General features: G+C 54.0%; 2 protein-coding genes across 5 annotated transcripts in view; both read right to left on the bottom strand.

Moving 5' to 3' along the window:
- The window catches only part of CYTH1 (cytohesin 1), a 77,665-nt gene extending 75,388 nt beyond the window's left edge, over positions 1 to 2,277 (bottom strand). The window contains exon 1 of the mRNA XM_018063679.1: positions 2,153 to 2,277. Coding sequence (XP_017919168.1) covers positions 2,153 to 2,174 — 22 coding nt within the window. The 5' untranslated portion in view covers positions 2,175 to 2,277. The remainder of the gene's footprint in view (positions 1 to 2,152) is intronic.
- Positions 12,908 to 22,780, bottom strand: part of USP36 (ubiquitin specific peptidase 36) — a 32,527-nt gene continuing 22,654 nt past the window's right edge. For all 4 annotated transcript variants that reach the window (XM_018063676.1, XM_018063677.1, XM_018063678.1 and 1 more), the window contains 8 exons: positions 21,759 to 22,397; positions 21,068 to 21,198; positions 18,656 to 19,246; positions 18,037 to 18,230; positions 16,386 to 16,487; positions 15,640 to 15,755; positions 15,178 to 15,325; positions 12,908 to 14,977 (listed from right to left, as the gene is read on the bottom strand). In XM_018063676.1, coding sequence (XP_017919165.1) covers positions 15,194 to 15,325; positions 15,640 to 15,755; positions 16,386 to 16,487; positions 18,037 to 18,230; positions 18,656 to 19,246; positions 21,068 to 21,198; positions 21,759 to 22,397 — 1,905 coding nt within the window. In that variant the 3' untranslated portion in view covers positions 12,908 to 14,977; positions 15,178 to 15,193. The remainder of the gene's footprint in view (positions 14,978 to 15,177; positions 15,326 to 15,639; positions 15,756 to 16,385; positions 16,488 to 18,036; positions 18,231 to 18,655; positions 19,247 to 21,067; positions 21,199 to 21,758; positions 22,398 to 22,780) is intronic.

Genomic DNA, 22,780 nt, shown 5'->3' with positions numbered 1-22,780 from the left:
CGAGTGGGGGAAATCTTTAAATCAACCTTTCTGCTTCCTCCAATATACGAAGAATATGTTTTTTTAATTGTATAAACAGAAAGAAAAGAATAACTTCTTCCTCATCTTTATGTGTGGTCAGCAGAATAACAGGCCCCCGAGATAGCCCTGTCCCAATCTCAGAACCTGGAAACACGCCGCCCCTACGTGGCAAAAAGGGGGTTACCATTGGAGAACTAAGGCTGCTGATCCTTATCCTTATTCAGGTGGGTCCAATGGCATCACAGAGCCCTAACTAGAAGAGGCAGAAGTCAGACAGAACTGAGAAGATGCTACCTGCTGACTCTGAAGGTGGAAGGCAGCCAGCAGCCAAGGAACGGGGGCAGTCTCTAGAAGCTGCAAGAGGCAAGGAAACAGATGTTCCTGTTAGGACCTCCAGAAAGGAACACAGCCCAGTAAACACCTTGATTTTAGCTTAGTGTGACCAAATTTGGACTTCTGACCTCCAGAACTGTAAGATAATAAGTTTATGTTGTTTGTGCCAATCTGTTACAGCCGCCACAGGAAACAAATACACCCTGCTTCCATTCACCCTTTCTGAGCACGAATTCATGCCATGACTGGTGGCAAAGCAGTCATTGTGTTCAAAGCAACCAGACCAACAGCTTCCTGCCTCGAGCGGTGGGTAAGACCACCAGGAGAGGGCATGAAGAAAGCCTGGATTAAACAGCAAGAGATGGTACAGCAGCACGCAAAGCAGGAGAAGGCTTCTCCTGGGTGGGCAGAAACAGACACCTAAGTGGGGCTGAAAAGTCCTTTGGGATCAATCGTGGGTGTTTTCTTTTTTTTCAATCACAGAGGAAAAGCACACACTGCTTTTACTTGGAAGGTAACCAGGGGACATCTGATGGACACCGATCCCACGTGCTCTGGCCTTTCCCCTGTCTGCCACTGTGGGTCATAAACCCACCTATTGCGGTCAGCGGTTCCTCAATGACTTACTCGTAAACAAACAGAAAAGTAACAAGGGGCTTCACCTTTCACATTTTAACATACCCCACAACAAAGCTTGCTCCCTCAGAGCTTAAGAAACAAACGTCGCCTATGTCACTTAGTCAAGAAAGCGGATTCGCTTCCACTAAGCCACACAAGCATTTCAAACTGCTGTCTGTACTCTGCTTACCAAACCACAAAACTTCACCACTTGTTCTATCTGCCATTCTTTCATCTCTTGGGAATAAAACGTTAAATAAATTGACGAAAGCATTCCACATAGCCTTCTGCCAGCCTGGCAATCTGAAGCCATTTGACAGACGAATGCCCTGCGGATGGCCAACAGTTCCCAGGTGAGGTCAGCAGAAGGCGGCTTTGGAAACGGGTAGTTTCGTCAAGCGTTCGCTGTCGGTGTGGCGTGAGGGCTGTGCCGCGTCTCTGGGCACAGATGAGAAGGCAAAGTTGGGTTTCTCGGCGCCCCTCGGGCTCGCCCCGCAGGCGCTGGGGGAACAGCAGCCCCGTTTCCGCGGAGAGGCGGTCAGCCTCGGACCCTGGGTGGCCGGCGGCAGGAGATCCCGGCCCCGACGGCACCGTCAGGTGGCAGCCTGTCCACTCGGGGTTCGCTGCCTGTGTTTTCTCATTTTTGTTTCTGAACAAAGACATGGACCAGGGTACATAACTTGCCAGCACCGAAGGGGCCGGAAACTACGGAGAACGGCCGGGGGAACTTGAGCGTTGGCGGGGGAGGCTGGGCCTGCGCGGGACAGCGGCCCGAGACCCCCGCCCGAGACCCGGACCCCGAGACCCTCCTCTCCTCGCGAACCCCGCCCTAGACCCCGGCCTCGAGACAGACCCTCACCCTGGAGGATTTCCGCCCCGGAGACTCAGGCCCCGAGACCCCGGTCCTACGACTGCGGCCAAAGAGACTCGAGCCCGGCGACCCCCAGCGCCGGCCCCCGAGACCCGGGCACCCCGACGTCGGCCCCTCATCACCCCTCAGCCTTTAACACTCGGGGCCCCCGGTGCCCCCTGCCCTGAGGAGGCCCCCGCCCCGCCCGGCTCGCGTCCGGCACCACAGTCCCCGGGAAACGTGAGTCGCCTGAGGCGCGGCCAAGGCGCCGGGCCGGTGAAGGGAGGAAGGGAGGGGGCGTCCGCCGGCCGGACCGAGGGCCGTACTGACCGTAGCTGTCGTCTTCGTCCATGGTGCCGGCGCCAGGCTCCGCGCCTGGGCTCCCCGCTCGCCCCAGGTCCCGCAGCTCCCGGCCCCGTTCGCCCGGCGAGTCTCAGAGCCCCGCCCCCGGCCCCAAGCCCGCCGCCCGCCGCCCGCCCCTCGTCTCCCGCGGGGCGCCCCGCCCGCCGCCTGCGCGCGCGCGCACACACACACAGAGCCCAGCACGCGGCTGCCTCCCGACCCGCGTCTGCGCACGCGCGCCCGCCCAGACCCCGCCCCCGGGCCTGCGGCCCCGCCCCCGTCGCCCGCTCGCGCACCCCTGGGGCCGCGTCCTCTACCCTGCCCAGGACTGCGTACGCGCGCCCGCCGAGGCCCCGCCCCTCTGGCTGGCCCCGGGCGCCGAGGCCCCGCCTCTGACCACGCCCCAACCCGAGGCCCCGCCTCGGCCGCCTCCGGGGGCCCAGCAGGTTTCGGATTTCCTAAGGGTGGCGCAGGCCTGGGAAACAGACCAGAGCCCAGCCGCCCACAAAGGTACCAAGGTCGTGTCCGGCCACTCAAGGGCAGGGTGGTCCTCGCTGACGTTAGTTTCACAGGTCCGGCTAGTCCTTGGCCGAATACCAGAATATTTTGAGTTCATTATTTCTGCAGTCTGAACCTTAGCACCGTGAATGTCATGAGTTCATTGCCTTTATATACTTCCTTTTCTTTGTCCTCTGAATGTACCCCGATCAAATTTCAAAGAGAGGCACCTCAGCCTCACAGCATGTCAGGATTTTGGTGACCTTGATTCCTGCGACTGTTGGATTCATACGTTTCTAGGCTGTGCCTTACATGTTTTATTTGCCTGCACTGGGCTGACCGACCAATCCCCACCCACTGGTTAGACTGAGCTGCCCTTTGAGGAGCCTGGGCAGTAGTTCTGCACCTGGAGGTGGGGACATCACCAATTTTTAATTTAGAAAAATAAACGAAAATGCTGCTTTTTTAGTTGTTCCTGGATGGATATGCTCTTTCTTGGTTTGGTGCTACACATAAAAATTATAAGTGTGTCATTTGGAAGGATCACACAGGGATGGTCCAGGACCCTCCTGGGGGGCATGACCCTGGACCCCCTAGCACAATGTGCTGTACTGGGGGTGCTGCGGGAGAAGAGCTCAGCCCAAGGTCCTGGCAATGCCCCTGAAATGTCAGGGAATATATCCATCAGGGGGAGTTGTGACCCTCCTCAGCAGTCTGTTTCCTTACAGACCGTTCCAAAACATGCCTCCCGGTAGACAACAAAGGAAAGTCCCTTTCCTCTCATGGAAAAGGAGTAAATGAATGAGGAAACTCTAGGTTTTCTTTCCACATCTGCTTCCTATTAGCTCTGTGATCTGGGCAAATACCTCAGCCCCCTGGACCTGTCTCACACCCGTGAAATGAAGCATCTGCCTATAAAATCCAGGCTCCTGCCCAGTACTGATCTGTGATCTGTTGCTGTCTTCTGCTTGACTTCAGCACAGCTGACAATGTTTTTGTTTGATGAGATGGATTCCAACATTATCAGTCTAAGGGATCCCAATCTTCACATTCCATCAGGGCACAGCTCTGGCCCACCCTTCTGGTGGCTAGGAAAACTGTGCATTCACAAACAAAAATATCCCTGTTACTCCCTGAGCTGTCTGACCCAGGCTTTGATGGTGAAGCTTGATGTCTCCCGTATGTCCAAGAAGATGGGCTTTATTTCCTTAGGCAAGTGTTTCTTTCCAACAGCTCCAGAAATCAGACACTTCCCTCACAGAGATTATCTTACCCATAGAAGCTTGATTCTGGTGGACCTAGGAATTTAATCTTCATTGATTTTACATAACTCTTGCTCGATGACCAAAACTTGGGCAGAAAAGCAACTGAGGCCACAGGTTAATTCTCCCTGTGATCTGAACTCCCAAACCTTTGGATGGGAAGGGCATGAATGCTAATCACTTCGATTAGCCTGGTTTTTGACTGTAAACAAATTCCCTTAACTTACATTGTTTCATTACAACAGTGTTTTCCAGTGGCAGGTCCTGACTCTGAATGGTTGAAAAACCAATCTGCATTGAAGGAAGAGAAGATAGAATAAAAGAGAATCAGCATCCACCTTGTACCGTAAGGATAATGTTTGGTTTGGTTGTAAATGAATGCACTGGGTAGGGACGTAAAATGTACTTGACAACATATGCATGCTCAGTTGTGTCCAACTCTTTGTAGCTCCGTGGACTGTAGCCACCAGGCTCCTTTGTCCGTGGAATTTTCCAGGCAAGAATACTGGAGCAGGTTGCCATTTCCTATTCCAGAGGATTTTCCCTGACCCAGCAATGGAACCCATGTCTCTTGCATCTCTCGCGTTGATAGGCAGATTCTTTACCACTAGCGTCACCTGGGAATCCCTACTTGACCACTGGTGACTGTCAAAGACCCTCTGTTAGCTCATGTTCCTCGCTCAGGGGCTGCGGGTGTCGGGAAGCGGGGCGGGGGTGCGTTGTTGAGCTGTTATCTCCATACTGCGGATTTGGGAACTGAGGCCCACAGAGGTCACAGTATAAAACGGGAGCCAGCAGGTCAGCTTCTCTTACTACTTGTGACCTCAGCTCCTCGGGGCCTCAGAGGGAGACCTCAGAGGGAGAGTCTCAAAGGGAGGACAGAGCGGAGGAGCCGAGAGAGCCCAGCGTCTGGAATCCACTGGTCTGCTGCTTCCCCTGACCCCCTCCCCGCCCACATCAAGAACTTTGAAAATGGGCTGGGGCTCCGTGCAGGCCTGTCACTGTGGTCTGTTCTTTTTAGTGGGTTGATCAGCCTGACAACTTTTTTTTAAGTTGATGCTTCCCTTCCGAAGTCCTTGCCTTACATAATAATCTCAAAAATTAGAATAATGAGGGACTCTGTTGGCAGTCCAGTGGTTAGGACTCCAGACTTCTACTGCAGGGGGTGAGGGTTCGATCCCTGGCTAGGGAACTAAAATCCCATATGCTGTGTGGCACAGCCAAAAAAATAGAATGATGAAGGAAGGCTTTTGAGCAGAGGTAACCCAAAATATATCTATTTTTTATCCCTATTTTTTAAAACTGTGATGCTTTGAACTTTTTTAGAAACAGTGTTCAAAAAGGGACAGGTTACTAGATACCGGTACTTTCATGCAAGGGAGCACCCACAGTCTTTTAAAAGACTGAAGCTGATTTCTGCATTTACCAAAGTAAGCCAGTTTCCAAGCTGCGTGAAGTGGGAAAAGCTAGGACAGAACATGGGTGTATAATGTATTTCTATTCCTAGCAAAAATGCATCTACATGTGATGTACATTTACACTGTACACTCAGCCATTCCACATATATTCACGACAGGGAGACAATGCTGTGACAGGCACTGTTCAAAATACTGAGGACACAGCAACAAAGGGAACAGCTGTAAAGCCATGTCTTCTCAGGGCTCCCAAACTAGTGGACAAGCACAGACCATAGCTAAGAGGGCACACGGGGTACTGGGGGCCACCCTGCCTCTGGGAGGAAAGTCAGTTGCTAGGGAAACAGGAGTGGGAGACTCTTCGTTACATACACAATTCTTAGGGGTTGAATTGTGAGCCCACGAAGGTATGTTAAAGTCCTAACCTCCAGCGCCTGTCAACTGTGATCTTATTTGGAAATAAGATCTTTGCAAATGTAACCAGGTTAAGATGAGATCATAAGGGTGGCCCAGATCCAATGACTGGTGTCCCTCTAAGAAGGAGAGATTAGGACACAGACACACACAGAAAAGGCCATGTGAAGATGGAGAGGCCATTTGAGAGGCCAACAACGCCTGGCTCACCAGAAGCTGGAAGAGGCAAAGAAAGGTTCATTAGAGAAAGTGTGGTCCTGCCAACACTGATTTCAGACTTCCAGCCTCCAGACTGTGGGAGAATAAATTTCTGTTGTTTTAAGCCCCCCAGTCTGTGGGACTTGGTTGCAATGGCCCTGGGAAATACACAGCGTTTAAATGATGTACCATATACATGTATTACCTGTTTTTATTTTTTATATTTTTTATTGAAGCAGAGTTGATTTACGATGTTGTATTAGTTTTGGGTATACAGCAAAGTGATTCCATTTTATATACATATATATTCCTTTTCATATTTTTTACCATCATGGGTTATTATAGGATATTGAATATAGTTCCCTGTGCTACACAGTAGGGTCTTGTTGTTTATCTATTTTGTATATAGTAGCTAGTATCTATTAATTCCAAACTTTTAATTTATTCCTCACCCACCCCCTTTTCCCTTTCTTAACCGTAGGTTTGTTCTGTATGTCTGTGAGTCTGTTTCTGCTTTGTAGATGAGTTTATTTTTGTCATATTTTAAATTCCACATGTAAGTGATACCATATGATATTATTACTTTCTTTAAATAAAACTTTTAGAGTGGACTTAAATATAAGGTACGATGGCAAGGGATTTTACTATGACCTTTCTGTTCTTCCTCATGCCCATTTTTTTTTTTTTAATCTGGTTCCTTTTTCTAAAACAAATGATTCTATTTGTTCTCTCTCTCTCTTCTCCCATCAAGGTGAATAAGGCAGAGCTGCCCTGATGGCTCAGTGGTAAAGAATCCACTTTGCAATGCAGGAGACACAGGTTCAATCCCTGATCCGGGAAGATCCTGCATGCCAAAGGGCAACTAAGCCCGTGTGCCACAACTATTGAGCTCTAGAGCTGAGGAACCGCAGCTACTGAAGCCTGCGTGCCCTACAGAAGCCTGTGCTCCTCAGCAAGACAAGCCTCCGCACTGAGAAGCCTGTGTACCACAACTAGAGAGCAGCCCTCACTCACTGCAACTAGAGGAACGCCCGCACAGCAACAAAAACCCAGCGCAGCCGAAAGTTAAAAAAAAAAAAAGGATGAGGTGGCGGGGGCCCCGCGGGTGGTACAAGCTGAAGGTTCTCATGAAAAAAGGGAGGACGGTGTCGCCTCCCTCCATGAACACTGACACCCCTTCCACGTGCCAAAAGAACAACTCCTGCCATCACCACCCACCACCATGGGGTCAAGGAACACAGTCTGCTGAGGCCAGCAGACCCACAGACCCAACAGAACCACATCCTAAGCCCTACCCTCTGTACAGAACCATAATCTGCTGCCTAATGAGCCACAGCTCAGAGCTCTGCCAAGGCCAGGGCCGAGGTTTGACAGACAGCTACCTCTGATAACACCTGCTTCACAGATGATGAATGCACTCAGCTGGGCCTGCCAGCGATCACCCACCAACCACCCTGTGAACCCTTCCTTCTACCGGAGACCAGGGTGGGAAGCCTGACTGAGGCTGGCCAGAGGCCCTGCTAGAAGCCAGCCTCAGACCCCTTCCCACCCAGGTTTAGACAGAGGTGTCCTTCGTAATACAAGGCAGGGCATGGACACCCTGGCCTAGGGAGAACCCTTGCCAGCCTAGCCAGCCTCCCCCAACCCCCTAAGCCTGCACTCAAGAGGGAGGTGGGGCTGGGGAAGGAAGTGTGGTTACAGAGACGAGGAACTAAACCGCTCACATGGGCCGAGGCTGGGGCATTGTCTTGCTTTGAAAACCCCCAGATTTTATTTTGCTAAAGCTTGCAATTTCTTCTGTGTGTGAATGGCACTTGGAAATCTGTTTGTAATGGATCTTGATTGTATCCAGCTGTCACCAACTGTTCCCTTGCCGCCCAAAAGACAGCTGGCCATGTGCCACACAGTCCAGGCTCTCACTTCAAATAGAGGAGCTAATGCTCTGGTTCCCGCCAGACCTGCCAAAATGTTTTCACTTGTAGAAAAAAAAAACAAAAGTGGGGGATGGGGGCCAGGGGCTCAGAGACAGCAGCGTCAGGAGGACTGGGCAAGGCCTCTGGGCCAAGGATATCGACGGAGGCAGGCTGGCTCCATTCTGAGCCATGAATGGGGGCTTCCCTAGTAGTTGTTGGTAAAGAATCTGCCTGCAATGCAGGAGACCCCGGTTCAATTCCTGAGTCGAGATGATCCGCCGGAGAAGGGATTAGCTACCCACTCCAGTATTCTTGGGCTTCCCTGATGGCTCAGCTGGTAAAAAATCCCCCTGCAATGCAGGAGACCTGGGTTCGACCCCTGGGTTGGGAAGATCCCCTGGAGAAGGGAAAGGCTACCCACTCCAGTATTCTGGCCTGGAGAATTCCATGGACTGTATAGTCTATGGGATTGCAAAGACGTAACTGAGCAACTTTCACTTTCAACCAGGGCACAGTCATCAACAACGCTCCTGTCTGACTCACCCCTTCCACCAAGACTTCTTGTAGAGGGGGGCCTGGAAAATGAGACCCGATAGAATCAATGCCCACTGGTCTCTGCCAAGGGAAAGCATCTCACCAAGGCCATGCAAAGCAGAAAACAGAGTTCATACACATAAGAAGGGAGAATAAAGTGCATGAAATGTGGATCATTTCTAATACTGTAAGAGCAAAAAACCACATAGAGGTGCATGTTAGCAGTCCCCACTGTTAGCACAGGATAAAGACTCACACGTCCTTTCAACAACACAGTGTGACAGGTGCTGGGAAAACCTGAGGACAGGAGTCACTGGATTAGGGCTTCCTGTCTTCAAGGACGGTCCTGGGGGCCAGGAAGGCGGACCAGAAAGCCGATCTTCTCTAGAGGTTGGAGAACTGGTTAGGAGACGATTCGAATCCAAAAGAAACATAGCCGTGACTCAAGCTGAGAGCCAGGCAGTGGGGACAGGAAAGAGGGCTTTTCCAGACAGCCAAGTGGAAAGATCAGAATTCCATCACTGACGTGTGGGAGTCACGTGAAGACGGTGCTGAGCCTAGCAGGCACGTTTCTGGCTTTGGCGTCTGGGTGGATGGGGGCCCCCCAGGCTCGAGGGGATCACAGGAGTTGGACACAAGTAGGAGGAGGGCAGACAGCTATGAACTCTGTCTGGGCCACGAATTTGCCAGTAGGATATCCACGAGCATCCTCTGGATACATCGATTAGACAATGGGGTATATTGATTGAAGTGGATTGATCCTGGCTCCATCTAAGTATCCAGGGCTCACCAGATCCAACAGATTTAACATTTAAGGGACAGAAAAAGAAGAGCTCTTCGGGGAGAGCGGGATGAACAGTGTCAAATCCTGAAAATAAGTCGTGGGAAACGCTCATCAAATTTGGGAAATGGATCACTTGAATGGAGCGACGCAGGCAGAAGGCAGGCTAAGAGGAGAATGAGGCAGAAGGCAAATCAAAGCTAAGTTGAGGGAGAGGGTGGCTGGGAGGGGACATGGAAACAAGGGGGCTTTTTTAGGATGGCAGACACTTGAACATGTTCATGAGAGAAGAAAGGGGGAAGAGCAAGACACAAGACACAGCTAGGAGGTGAGGTCCCCAAGGGGTGGAAGAGATTGGTCTGGAGAGCACACTGAGGTCCCCACAGAGGGTCCTACTGACCATTCCATGTAAGAACTGTTAGATCAGAACTGTGAGTGTGGTCCCCACCCAGCAGTGGGGTCAGCAACCCTAGGGGCTTCCCTGGTGGCTCAGATGGTAAAGAATCTGCCTGTTGATGAGTTTGATCCCTGGGTTAGGAAGATCTGGAGAAGGGAATGGCAACCCACTCCAGTATTCTTGCCAGGAAAATCCCATGGACGGAGGAGCCTGATGGACTAGGAGTCAGATACAACTGGGAGACGAACACTTTTACTCTTCAGGAACATGTTAGAATTGCAAATTATCAGACCTCAGCCCAGACCTGCTGAACCAGAATGTCAGGGGCTGAGGCCCAGCAACCTGTGTTCTCGCGACCCCCTGGTGATGCTGACCCTCAAACCTGGGACTAGCACAGCAACTCTCAACACTGGCTTCCCAGTAGGATCACTGAGGAAGGGTTCAAACGCCAATGCCCAAGCCTCACCCTCAAGAGTCTCGTTTCTGGCACATTCATTGTCAATTAAATTAGTATTAAATAACTCAACCCAGGTAATTTTGCTGCTCCGTGAGTGTTGGAACCACTATGTTAGAAGGGGAATAGATCACAAGGGGAGGGAAAGCAGCGGGTTTCAGTTTTGGGTTCCTCGCGTTTCGGTGCTTTACTTTGGAGTGGGATGAAAATAATTTGCAAGAGTAGGGCACACAGGCAGTTGAGAGGGCACAAACATGCGGTCACTGCAGAAGGGATGGGAGAGTGGGGCCGTCTGAACACAGAGCCTAACGGAGTACGGCCACCAGCTTCTGCAGCCGGATAGTCCTCCCCAGCAGAACCAGTTGATCCTGAAGGAGTGAGGAAGGAAGGAGCAGGACGCAGCTGGGACTGGACCGAGCAGGGTGTGTGCAGCAGGGGCCCCTCCAGGCCTGTGCGTGCCTGCTAAGTTGCTTCAGTCGTGTCCATCTCTTTGCGACCCTGTGGACTGTAGCCTGCCAGGCTACTCTGTCCATGGGACTCTCCAGGCAGGAATACTGGAGTGAGTTGCCATGTCCTCCTCCAGGGGATCTTCCCAACCCAGGGATCAAACACATGTGATTGTGGGTTCAAGGGAAGGAGCCGGTGCAGGTGACTAGCCACAAGGTCCCGAAGGCCAAGAAGGAATCACGTTGCTGAGCTCCCACCAGGTGTCACGTGACACATCCTCAGGCTGCCCCCGCCCCCCACCCGCCGGTGTGGGGAGAGGATTCCCAGAACCTCGTTTCTCCCAGAATCTAGTCTCACCCAGGTCCTGTCTATACCGAGGCTGTCCATGCTACCAAGACTGGGCAGGATTCACACCTTGGCCTTCCCCACTCCATCACACTGGGCAGCCCTTCACTGCTCACTCCTGCCTCCCGAGGTTAGGCCGAGCTTCTAACGGATGCTCGCCTAGTTCCCCAGGTGTTCGGATAACTGCGCTTTTTTCTTAATCGGGAGACTCCAAGCTCCATGGTCGCGTCCTTCTCATACCTGTGTTCTCCCCATTTCCTGTTCTGATAGCATGCTGACACTGCGGGCTTGTCTGTATCACGGCCCCGGAAGCCGTCACCCACCTGCCTCTCTGGTACAATGGTGCCCTACCACTCAACTTCCCAAGCCAGTGGTCTTCCCCCGGCCCTGAACTTTCCACATTTGTTACCTCTGCTCTTGATTCCAAGTACCCAGGTGGCCCCACCTGTCTACTTACTGCCATGTCATAGTTCTAGACAGGAGCACTTCTTGGCCGGCCTGTTGGACTGGTCATCCTCGCCCGTCTTCTCCACCCCCACCCCCTGGCCCGCACACACACTGTCGTCTGCCTTGGGTGTGTAAAGAGTGAATCAGACCTTGTCTTGCTGAAAATACCGCAGGCACTCACCAGAGCCTGAGAGGCACGCTAAGGCTGGAGGGACAAAGTTCCTGCTGAAGTTATCAAATGAGAAATGCCCTGGGCTTTCACTTTGTCACCCGACCATGTCAGTCAAGGGAGCCCGGCTGGCCGGAGCCTGCTCACCAGCCGATGTCCGTTCACAGCGTCCCCTCGTCTGAGGCCACATCTGGTAGAGCTGGGCCGCCTCCTGGTTCCCACTGGAGTCGGCAGCTCTGAGCTTGAGACCACAGGCTGACAGGGGAAACTAGGCTGTGTTTGTCTTCCACACACCCAGAGCCACAATATGGATAGAGCTATGGTCTTGCTTGTATGACCCCTGTGCCCAGATTTGTGGTGGATCAACTCCAGCCGCTGACCAGCCTGCGATGTACAGCCTTTGGACAAAAGCTCAGCTGATCAGACAGGCCTGTGAGCTGTAATCTGTCACCCCAGACTCTTTGCCCACCTGCCGAGCACCCCCTCTGGTTTGGGTCTAGTTGATGCCTCACTTCACCTCTTGCTGTCATTCTGAGCCATCTGGCCATACCCCCACGGTGACCAGGGTTGAGTCCTGTGTCTGAGGGCATCCCTGAAGAGAAGGGGTGAGGAGCTGTGGGGTTTGGCTACCAAAATCCACCCACCGGAAATCTGCCCCTGCTCCGGACTGTCACCCACTCACTGGCGCTGCCCTTGCCACCGGTAACCTCCCAATCACAGGGGGCTCTACAGGGTCCTGGGCCTCTCTGGGCCATGCCTCAACTTCTCGGACACGTTTAATCAGCCAGATATGATCTTCCTGCTCTTGTTAGGCCCAGCCTGACCAGACCAGCAATGTCCACGTGGGCCACTGAATTCCAGTGCATGCAGGAACCAAGCCTTCCTTACCACGGCCTCCAGCACGTGGCTGAGGCAGCAGCTGGGCACATCCACTAAGGCCCAGACTGAACATGACCTGACTACATCATTGTACCCGGGCCAGGCTGGGAGCGGGGGCAGTGTCCCCAAACTGGAGGCCTGCGCTGCCCTTGACAGCTGTCAGAAAAACTCAGTTTGGTAAAACCTATGATGTCTCCCTCATCTTTACCTGCAGAAATCCAAATATTTGGTTACAAAAATTTTCAAACAACAGACCTCAGTGGAATGATACTGTTTCCATTTTCAATCTGATGCTCATTGAAAATCAACCACAAGCTCAGGGAGCCACTTCAAAGGATTCTTGCCTTCTTAAATTCAGCTAAGTGTATGTATAACATTAAGACGTTTAGATAAACCTCTTTATTCCTAATTAAATAGGAATGTGCTCTAAGCTTTCCTGCACAGACTGCCCAAAGTGCCTGGCTCCCACTCATAGACGGGTGACAGAAAGCACCCAAGGCTGACCTCACATGTGAACGGGGCCAGCAGACTGAAGTATGGGATGGGGGAAAACCTTTTAAAAGCCAAAGGGAAAAGACATAGGTAGGTCTCACAAAAACTCGTTATTTTATTGCACTGAGATCTTGGTAACACCTGTGGCCCTCTCGGTCCCTGGCTATGAGCTGCGGGCTCATCACACACATAGGGCCTTGGTGTAACCAGGGCCCCCAGCAGAGAGGCAGGGAGAGGACTGGGACCACCAGGAGAGGTGCCCCCTTCACAAACATAAAGTTAAATTAAACCCACGTTCTCAGCCAACAAGTGTCACCCTAAAAGCTTCAGTTCTTTACCTTGATGTGTACGCACCCAGGATCTGGGCCCACATTCTGGGCCGCTCCTTTCCCTCTCAGTTTGGCTGATGCTTCTCCTTGAGAAGGGAGGACTCGCCTACCTAACAGTGATAATCACTGTGGAGTCAGGCCAGTGCTCATCACTGCCTGGGAGAAAACGGGTGATATGTTTTCCTCAGAAAAAGGCGTTGTAATTATATAGTGGAGAAAGGAAGAGACTGATTTGGAGAAGAGGGAGAGAAACAAAAGGAGATAAATTTTGTGCGAGCAGACATCAGATTTTTCTTTTTCCAACAAAACATGACAAGAATATGGTCAGGGAAACAGTTCACACAGGAATGAATGTTGACATCTTGAGATGGGGAGAAGAAAATCCTGCCCATGGAGGCACCTGCCTTCCCTCCTGACATGACAAATGACAAAGTCACAGGGCACTGGGGCGGGCCCCTTAGTTCTGAGCAGGCGTGGCTGACATGCAGGAGTCAGGCCTCCAGAAAAAGGCTCCCTGGCCAGTCCAGGCAGAGCTTGGTTCCCATCTGCTGGGGCCAGAGCAGCCCCAGCTCAGGCCATGGGGTATTATCCTCCCCACCTTTTAAGAGAGAAATACAAAACCAGGAAAAACAAAAACCACAACCCACATGAAAAAATTAATGTATCTCCCCGTATAAAAAAATGTTTAACGCTTTTTTGATACCACCTGGGTCCCCCAGGTCCCAGAACAAAGGGCAAAGCTCAGTGAGGAAGAAAGCAGGGGCTGGACGAGTGCACTGGGGCTCAGGCCGAGACCCCTTGGAGCGCAGGACCAGGCCAGACATTGAGCCACACCCACAGGAAGTGATCCCAAGAGGAGAGGAAGTGATCCCAAGAGGACATGTGCTGAGGGATAATCTTCAGGCTTAACTTCTGTACCTTTTACCAATGGGACACTAGTCTTTTTTCTGGACAGTATCAGCTCACTGAGGATTTCCCGTATTTATTAAATTACAGGTTCGCAGGCACAGCTTGAGCAGGATAAAAAAAGGGATAGTGATCATCTCCAGTTACACAATCATCTTCAATTCAAAAGCACTCACAAAACTGAGCAAACAAAGCCAGTATTTGCATATTAGGGAAAGGAGACATATTGCTAATGGAAGCCACAGGCCTGGTCAAAAATAAACGTTTTATATCAAGTAGTAAAATAAAAGGAGGAATCTACCCCAAGAACACCACCTCGGTAAGGACCCCGGGGTTACTGCAGCTGCAAGGGCTGGGGGCAGGAGCGGGGAGGTCCAGCAAAGCCACCTCGGAGCCCCCACCCCACCTCGGCTGTCCGCTCTCCAGAGGGGGTCTAGAGTTTCTTGAGATGGAGAGATGCACTGCCCTCCGCCCCTGCCACCCAACTCCAAAAGAAGCGACAGGCTGCAGCGTGGGGCCAGCCTGGGGCGCTGGCTTTCCGAGGGTGGGCTGGTAAGGCATACAGAGCCCCCGTGGGAGGAGGTGGGAGCCGCATGGTCTGCGGAGAAGGGCAACCAGCTGCACGCTGTCACCTCCGGAGCTCGAGGTCACCCTGGAAGGCTGAGCCGCGACCTCCCTGCCCTCCCCTGCGGGCAGGCTGGACGCTGCTGGACAGCACCCTGGGGCGCCGGCCCCGCCCCGCTTCCCAGTCACCGTGCCGCCCCTGCTCCACGTGCCACCACGCGGCCTGTCACAGCGCACGTCGTGTTCACCAGGGCAGAAGCCCAGGGCCTCTGCGGGCCGTCCCCCCACCGACAGGCCAGCGAGTCCACGGCGAGCGGCTCTTCAGTCCAGACAGACCATCCGTGGGGAGGGATGCCGTGTCTCTGGAGGCTGTGGGGGCAGAGAACGTGGTTCCTAATGGAGAGAGACGAGACCCTGCGGGTCCCACCACCATCCCTGAAGTGTGTGTCCCCCACAGGCCCGACACGTGACTGAGAGGGAGCCCAGAGACAGAGCACACACACCACACTCCACACACGCACGTACACGCGCCCCACCCCCGCCGCCAACATGCACACAAACGGACCTACCTTGACGGCAGCACATTCAGCGGCGATAGCTCAGACTGGAAGCCTTAGCTGGATGAGTCACAGACCAAAAATTCCGTCTACTCTGAAGTTTCTGGAAGGCGTTGAAGTTTCTTTTCTTCTCTCTCTTGAATTTTTTCAATTTCTTCTCCTATGTCAAAGAATCACAGCGTCACAATTCCCACAAAGGCCTCCCCCAGGTCCTGGCGGCTCCTTCCGAGTGCTTACTGCATGCCAGCTCGAGTCTCACCGTGTGACCTGAACAGATTTGTCCTCCACGTGGCCCTCGGGAGGTGTCCCCACGACCCCAACTTCACTGACGGCGGAGCACGAGCAACTGGGGGACGGAGACCCTGCACCCGGCCACGTGGCTCCCAGGCAGCCAGGCTCCAGCCTCGCCCTCGGCCACTTCAAACCGCCCCGAAAACCCAAGTCCCCCCTGCCAGGCGCCACCACGCATCACACCTTCCCTCGGTCGAACTCTTCGTCCCAGTCGTCAATGACCCTGGCCGTGCGGGCCAGCCTGCTGTCCTGAACGGCGTCCTGACTCACGGCCGACACCTCGCCGTCCCACGTCAAAACTGCAAGGCAGACACGTGCGTCAGGACCTGGGTGGGCTCCCAGCTGCCCTGGCGATTTACTTCAAGGGTGAAGTTTACATACGAGGCTGCTCTGCTCCTAACGATTCACCATTTCTGAGTGCTGCCTTCTGGTGAAAATGGACACACAGAAGGAAGAGGAAGAGGGACAGCGTGGTCTCTGGTTTGCAGGACAGTCAATGATTCTGTCACATGAGCAAACACTGTTAGCTCTACCACCAAGCCTCAAAGTTTAGTTTTTACAAACCCCTGCTCTCATTTGAGAGACAAAGACCTTGTGTTCTCCAAGTCCAAATTAGAAAAATAATGTTCTAAATGAGAACATACAGCACGCGAGCCGGACGAGCCTTTCCGTCCACAGCCATCCCCGCCCCGAGACACACACTCTCCCTCTCCCCACTCCCAGACCCCAGGGGGAAGCTGTTCTGGATTCTTCCACAGACTAAACCCAACTGCAGGGTTCTGGACCTGCATGCAATGGCTTCCTTTTCCTGTCTTCAGAGCCAAGCGATCTCTGTGCACAAGGTTCAACATAGCAGGCCCGCTTCAGGCCTCTTTATCTGCTATGTAAGCCAATCGCAGAAAAACAGAAGTCAGGTCTCAAAACAGTACCTTTTCTCCCATAAGCTTTATCAGATGAATATTTGAGCAATTCTTGGACCACATCGGATTCTCTCTCTCTGTCCCAGGATGCAAGTGGAGCCGGTCCCAGCCCTGCATTCAGAGGAACAATTTACATACATTTAAATCACCGAGAAAATGATCACACACCTTTTATCTACAACAGCACTGCAAAACTTACTAATCACAAATTATTGAAAGAATGTGTAAACGCGAGCTCTTTCTGCCTGCCTGTGGCAAGAGAGTTAATGATTTCTGTTCCTCGCCTGTAGGGAACCGGCAGAAACATGGAGTGGAGGGAACTGGAAGGACGAGGCGCCTCTCTCCGCCGCCACCGCAGCTTGGTGGGGCAGCTCCCGTCTGCCGGCGCTGTCCTCAGAGAGCCTGGCCAGCAAGAAAGGACATCTGCACAGACAGTACTGACTGCCCCTCACCATGGCTCTAGAGATGACATCTGAGCTGGCCTTGGCCTCTTCCCTGTGCCTCAACCAACTCCAACCGCCTGAACGGACTCGCCGTCCTGAACACAAGCCTCAACTTGTCTCTCCGGGCCTCCAACTTGGCAGTGACCTTGTGTCCTTCAGGCTCAGTGCTCTGAGCAGGAGAGCGTTCACTGTCCACCCCCAGCCTGTTCCCACCTGCCCCACTGGCTGCTCCTCAGCACAGCTTGGGCCCGGTGGTAATGTGGAGCATGGCCAACTGTAGCTCTAGCCAATACTGAGCCACCGACGCCCGTCCCCATTTTGGGACTGTGAGCGGGCACGCGCGGCACTGGGTCTCCCTGCAGCCCCGGCACCCCCGGCTTGGCCAGTGGGCTCACAAAACCATGTAGTGGTCTGGTGGCAGCCACTCTCTGCCGCCTTTTCTCCAATTATGCTTTGGCCGCCTGCCGCAGCCAGTCCTCACTGCCTAGCAGTTAGTGCTTTGCAATGGAATTATCAAAACTCCATGTTCATTCATGGCTGCATTTCTCGGGAGTCCAATACAAACTCCAGGTCAATCCCCAGAGACCAGTGTGCCCCCAAAGAACACAACAGCTGATGCCCTGAGATTCTGGGCCCCTTCCGGAGGAGCTGAGGACCTTCTCCTCCCTCGTGTAACAGACACATTTCCACCAGGAGAGCCCGGTGAGTCCCACCAGCCAGAAAGACAGACAGAAGACAAAACATGAAAGAGCTGCTTGGTGGGGTGCTCGACTTGGTCGGGGGCGGGGGGGGGGGGGGGGTCAGCCTAGGCAGACCCACGGCACACGGAGCCCCAAACGCAAGAGGCTGCATGGTCGTCAGACAGGCTCACAACTGAGAGCGGCAGAGGGAAGTGAGCTTCCGAACTCAATGCTCCAGGTTCAAGTGGCAAAGGACACCACCAGGCTGGGCAGCCCAGGAGTCACTCCAGTGGGAAGGTCCAGAAGGGAACAGCCCTGAATCAGAAGAAACGCTGGGCTCACAGAACATGCTGACGTTTACATGTGTCCTGTTCTCCTGTGGGGTAGATCCAGCTGAACGATCAGCCAGGTGAGGAGGCCCAGTGGGCAGACAGCTCACACCAGGACAGAGAGCTCCCCAGTGAACCGCATCTGCCTCTGGACACACACGGCAGGCTGGCTCCTCCCCTTAGCGCCCCCTCCCCACCCCATGCACACCTGTGGGGCCCCTGGGAGCCTGGCCATTCACAGCTGGCAGGGGCCTGTGCCTCGGGACAGTGGGGCCCCTCTGGCCCTCGGGCTCCTTCTCTTCTACTTCTTGTCGTGGCTCTTGCTTCTTTTTTTTCTTTTTCTTTTTCCTTGGTGATGTTGCAACGGTCTCTGGCTGGACAACGTCTGAGGGCGTGCAGCTCCTGGGAAGTCAGAGTAGACAGTCAGCTCCGAGCAAACCGAAGCCCAGACTCCTCGAGAACTCTGCTCGTTGGTGCCCAGCCCTGCAAAAGAGCCCCGGGAGACACCACCCGAACCCGACCAGGACAGAGTGTGACAGCGATCCACAGCCACAGCCCAGGAAAGCACATGAGCACATTTTTAATCCTCACTGAGGCAAGTCCTACAAACTGGACAACAGGACCCCAGTCCAGCCCAGCCCGGGTCACGTGACCTCCCAGTACACATGGTCCTGGCCAGATCCAGGACATGCCTCCACTCGCCAAACCCCGGGACAACATGGTCACATCCCAGAGGTCCGGGCGCCTGTATTTTCAGACCGCACCCACCCAGAGCAGACTGTATGTTAGTGAGTGGAGGTGCAGGACCCCTCGCTCCTTCCTCTCACCCATGCCAAGGTGGGTCCCCAGGGAGGCAGTCTTCTCCGTCACAGCTCTCCGGTCCCTTTCTCCTCCTCTTCCTGCTGCTCACGTGGGGGCCATTGGTCATGCATCTCACGGGCCAGTTGTTCTCCAGGCGCTGGCCACTCTCTGGCTGGTGTCTGCCCTCTTCCTCTGATCTGTCTGCCAGTGGCTCCGCCCGGCCCTCCTTCCTGCGTCCAGGGCTCCAGGGCGGCCCCGGTGTCTGCTCGTCCTGTGAGGGGGTGGCATCCACGTCCCCCGTGTGCTTCCTCTTCCTCTTCCTCCTCTTCCCGGGCGGGGCTGCCAAGGCCGTGTAGGTCTCCGAGACACAGTCCCCTCCTTTCACGCGAGTCTTCTTCCTCTTTTTACCAAGGCTCTGGGGGGGCTCGCTGGCCTCTGGCAGCTGGTATGGGGGGGCCCGGAAGGCCCCATTGACCTGAGGCAGGGGTGCAGAGGCAGGCGAGCAGCTCTGTGGGTCTGAAGTCCCGAGAGGTTGGGGGCTGCTGGACAGTGATGGGGGACAGGGGCCGAAGAGGGGCTTCAGATGGCTGGAGGGTCTGGGAGCAGGTGAGACAGCCCTGTAGGGAGAGGTGGGCAGTTAGGACAGCCTGAGTTCTCCCGCCCTGCCCTCCCTCGACCCCTTCCCTCTCAAGAAAGGATTTTCAATGATTTTCCCCTGTAAACCTCAGATATGTACATGTTTCAGAGAAGTTAGAAAACACAGGCTAACAAGTAAATTTAAACCTCAAGATCAAAGTCCATAAAAATCACTACATATCTCAGTTTCCTGTCACCAGGGAGTCCAAGGTACTTTTACAAACTCCAGTGCTTTAAACTTTCCATACAAATGTGTTCAGAGGACAGCTCCACCAAGCAATAAATGTCCAGCCTCCACAAGCATCACGTGTCTGAGCACAGGCAGCCGAGTCTTACAAGAAAGGCAGATATAAGCCTATCTATCTTTTGCTATTACCTTCCTAGGATTTTCCTCTGAAACCTGGGGTTTATGAAGATCAGGGAGACAGACTTTCCAGCCAGCTATACACCAAGACAAGCAAGGGGCAGGACTGGACAGGCGAGACTCTTGGCTCTGCTTCCTGTCAAATGTGTGTGTCGCTAACTTGTGTGTCTGTGTGTATTTAGTGGCTAAGTCACGTCCGACTCTTCTGCGATCCCATGGACTGTAGCCCACCAGATTCCTCTGTCCATGGGATTTCCCAGGCCAGCATACTGGAGTGGACTGGCACTTCCTTCTCCAGGGGATCTTCCTGACCCAGGGATCAAACCCAGGTCCCCTACTGGCAGGCTGACTCTTCACCGCTGAGCCATCTGGGAAACCCTTCTGTCAACTATGCACGCACCCATGGAAAAGTCAGTTTTCCACCCTGAGCCACAATTCTCTCATCTGTGAATGAATGACAATAATGCCCACCTCCAAAGGTTATTAATTAAACAGAACTGTCTCTTCGCTGTCTAAATCAGAACAAACTCTGATGGTCACACAAATTGCATTACTCTGTCACGTTACTCTGCATTTTTTGGAATTAAAAAAAAAAGTTGTACGTCAAAGAAAGACAAAAAAAAACCCAAATATATGCTGTGAACATTTAAGGACTTTCCAAGTGCAAAACCCCTGTGCCAGCAGTGAGAGTAGGAGGAGGGGGGCTGGGGGAAGGGAACAGCAGGCCCCCGAGTGCAGGGCCTTGAATGAGTGGGGCAGGGAGGGCATGATGGCGCCAGGTAAATGCTGAACCCATCCAAACCACCTCATGGCTTTGCCAAGTCTTCCTTCTTTCCTCTCTCCCTCCACAGCTGTCAAAGGCCTTAAGAGTCTCTCACTCCTCAGACAGCCATTTATCAGTAACTCTGGGCCTTCTGCCCTTGACACCTGAAGGGACTCAAGCGTCCCTGCACAGAGCGGGCTGGGAGGCGACAGCACAGGCCTCTGGAGGGGCATCTACCCAGGATGCTGAAAAGCCCCAGGGAGCCATGTCTGCTGCAGTGGCCCCTGGAGCCCACTGGGAATGCCCCGAGGGCCAGGGCAACAGACCCCGCCTTGCCCCAAGATAAGCCCCAGAGCGCTGCTAGGAGATACAACCTGCTCAGGACTCTGAGCTCACACGGCGTCTGTACAAACACCCACCACCCCCGCAACCCCGGCCTTCCACTTTGGGGTCCTGTCTCGGCGCTGGGGATCCCCAGGCAGATCAGTTCACAGCACACCCATCACCAAGAGCATGTAGCAGACAGATGGGAGATGAAGACAGAGTCAAAAAAGGCCAGGACCGCAGAGACCAAGCTGCCTGTGCCCCGCAGAAGCCCCTCGGGCAGGAGGAGAGAGGGGACACCGGGCAGACCTCTGCGCTGGCCCCACGGGGAGGGGCGGCTGCCCTGCTTACCGCATCGCATGGACAGGCCAGGGGGTGGCGACGACGGGGTGAGTGGGTTTCCGGGGGTAGGTGAGGTCGGAGGATGGAGAGAGGGCAGGTGGACGGAGGTCATTGCCGGTTGCCCTCCGCAGGGTGCTGGCCTGCAGTTATTGACATAAATAAAAACTTGGTGGTCTAAAAAAGGTTGCCGTGAGTGAGGAGGAAAATAAAAATAAAATTTAAAACAAAACAAAACAAAACAAAAAAGTGCCCAGAAGGGAGGATGAGAGGACAGAAGGAGAACAAAAAAAGGGAGCGTGAGGGGTGAGGGGGGGCATGATAGAAGAAGAATCAGAAGTGTTTTTGGTTAGAAACAAAAAGGAAAAAAGGAAGGAAGTTTAAACAAAAACTTCAGTACAATTACATCACAGCGAGTCAGGCTGCACACAGAGATGCCGGCCAGCCTGTGTCCCCCGTGCTGAGCTCCCGGCCTGGGCCCATCCCTGAGGCTCCCTTAGGAGGTCTGTCCACAGAAATGGAGGCCCATCGGCCCCCAGCCTCATCTGATCACACTGCTGCTGCCCCGGCCTGGGCCAGGACAATCCTCCAATGCTGGGGGACGCCCTCAGCCGTTGTCCCACCGCCCTCCCCAAAGCTAAAAGCAACCCCACTTCCTGGCTCCTACCAACACCCTTCGAGGTCAAGCTGCCCACACACTCACCTTCTTGGCAGAGAGGGCCAGCTTTTTGGCCGGAGGAGGAGACATGGCGTTGGCCGGCTCAGGGCTGGCGCCGCTCAGGATGGGGCACTTGGCCTTCTCCGGCTCGGCGTCCTGTTGGGCCGGCAGCACCTTGGTGGGGCCGGCAGTGGCGGAGTGGGTTCCCTGAGAATCTCCGAGGCGGGTGGCTCCGCTCCGGGGGGCCTGGGGGGGCTTGCTGGTGGGGTGCTCGAGGCTGGAGCCCCCCCTCTCAGGGGTGGGGCCCTCGTCGCCTGCCTGGGGCCCAAGCCCGTTGGGGGTCCCCGCAGCTGGGGCCTGGAGTGAGGTAGAGACAGCAGCCCGACCATCCCAGGAGCCTGGCCTGCGGCCCTCGTTCCTGCTGCCTCCCGGTGCGCTGGCGCTGGGCGGAGGGGAGAAGTGCTGTAGGGAGGCTGGTTTCTTGACTTTCTTTCCAGGCTCATCCAGAATGGCTGGCGCGTGGGTAGGTGTTTTGCAGACTTTGGGGGAAGGGGACCCCAGGGGGGGCTTGGGAGGAGCATATCCATTCGGAGACTTCAGGCCCGACACAGAGCCGTTCCTGGCAATGGGCACTCCAAGTTCTTCAGGGGTCTGCGGCTTCTTCATTGTCACAGGGTCTGGTCTCTAAGAGAGGAGCAAAGCAGAGGATGTGGTCAAAGCCAGAGGGAGCGGGGCCGGCTCCTACGAGGAGGCAGCAGGAGGGAGCTCTGGAGGAGCCACTCCAAATTACTGACATGGGCATATGATACAGACGTCGCTGCTTCTTTTCAGCAATTCCCGAGTTCGGCACAGATGAGTGCATCTCCATAAGCATCTCAACTATGAAAGCAGGATGTTTTCATTAGGATTTGAGAAATACAAAAATAGTATAAAGGGAAAGAATTCACCAAGTGCCATCACCTAAGCCTAACCCTTGACTGATATGCTAGTGCCCTCCCCCTGGGCTTCTCTGCCGACACGGGGCGCCTCGGTTTCAACCATGTGCCCCATCGCTTAAATACTCAGGC

This window comes from Capra hircus, chromosome 19 (genome assembly GCF_001704415.2).
Source record: "Capra hircus breed San Clemente chromosome 19, ASM170441v1, whole genome shotgun sequence".
Classification (NCBI taxonomy): Eukaryota; Metazoa; Chordata; class Mammalia; order Artiodactyla; family Bovidae; genus Capra; species Capra hircus.
This window is presented reverse-complemented; position numbering and strand designations above follow the sequence as displayed.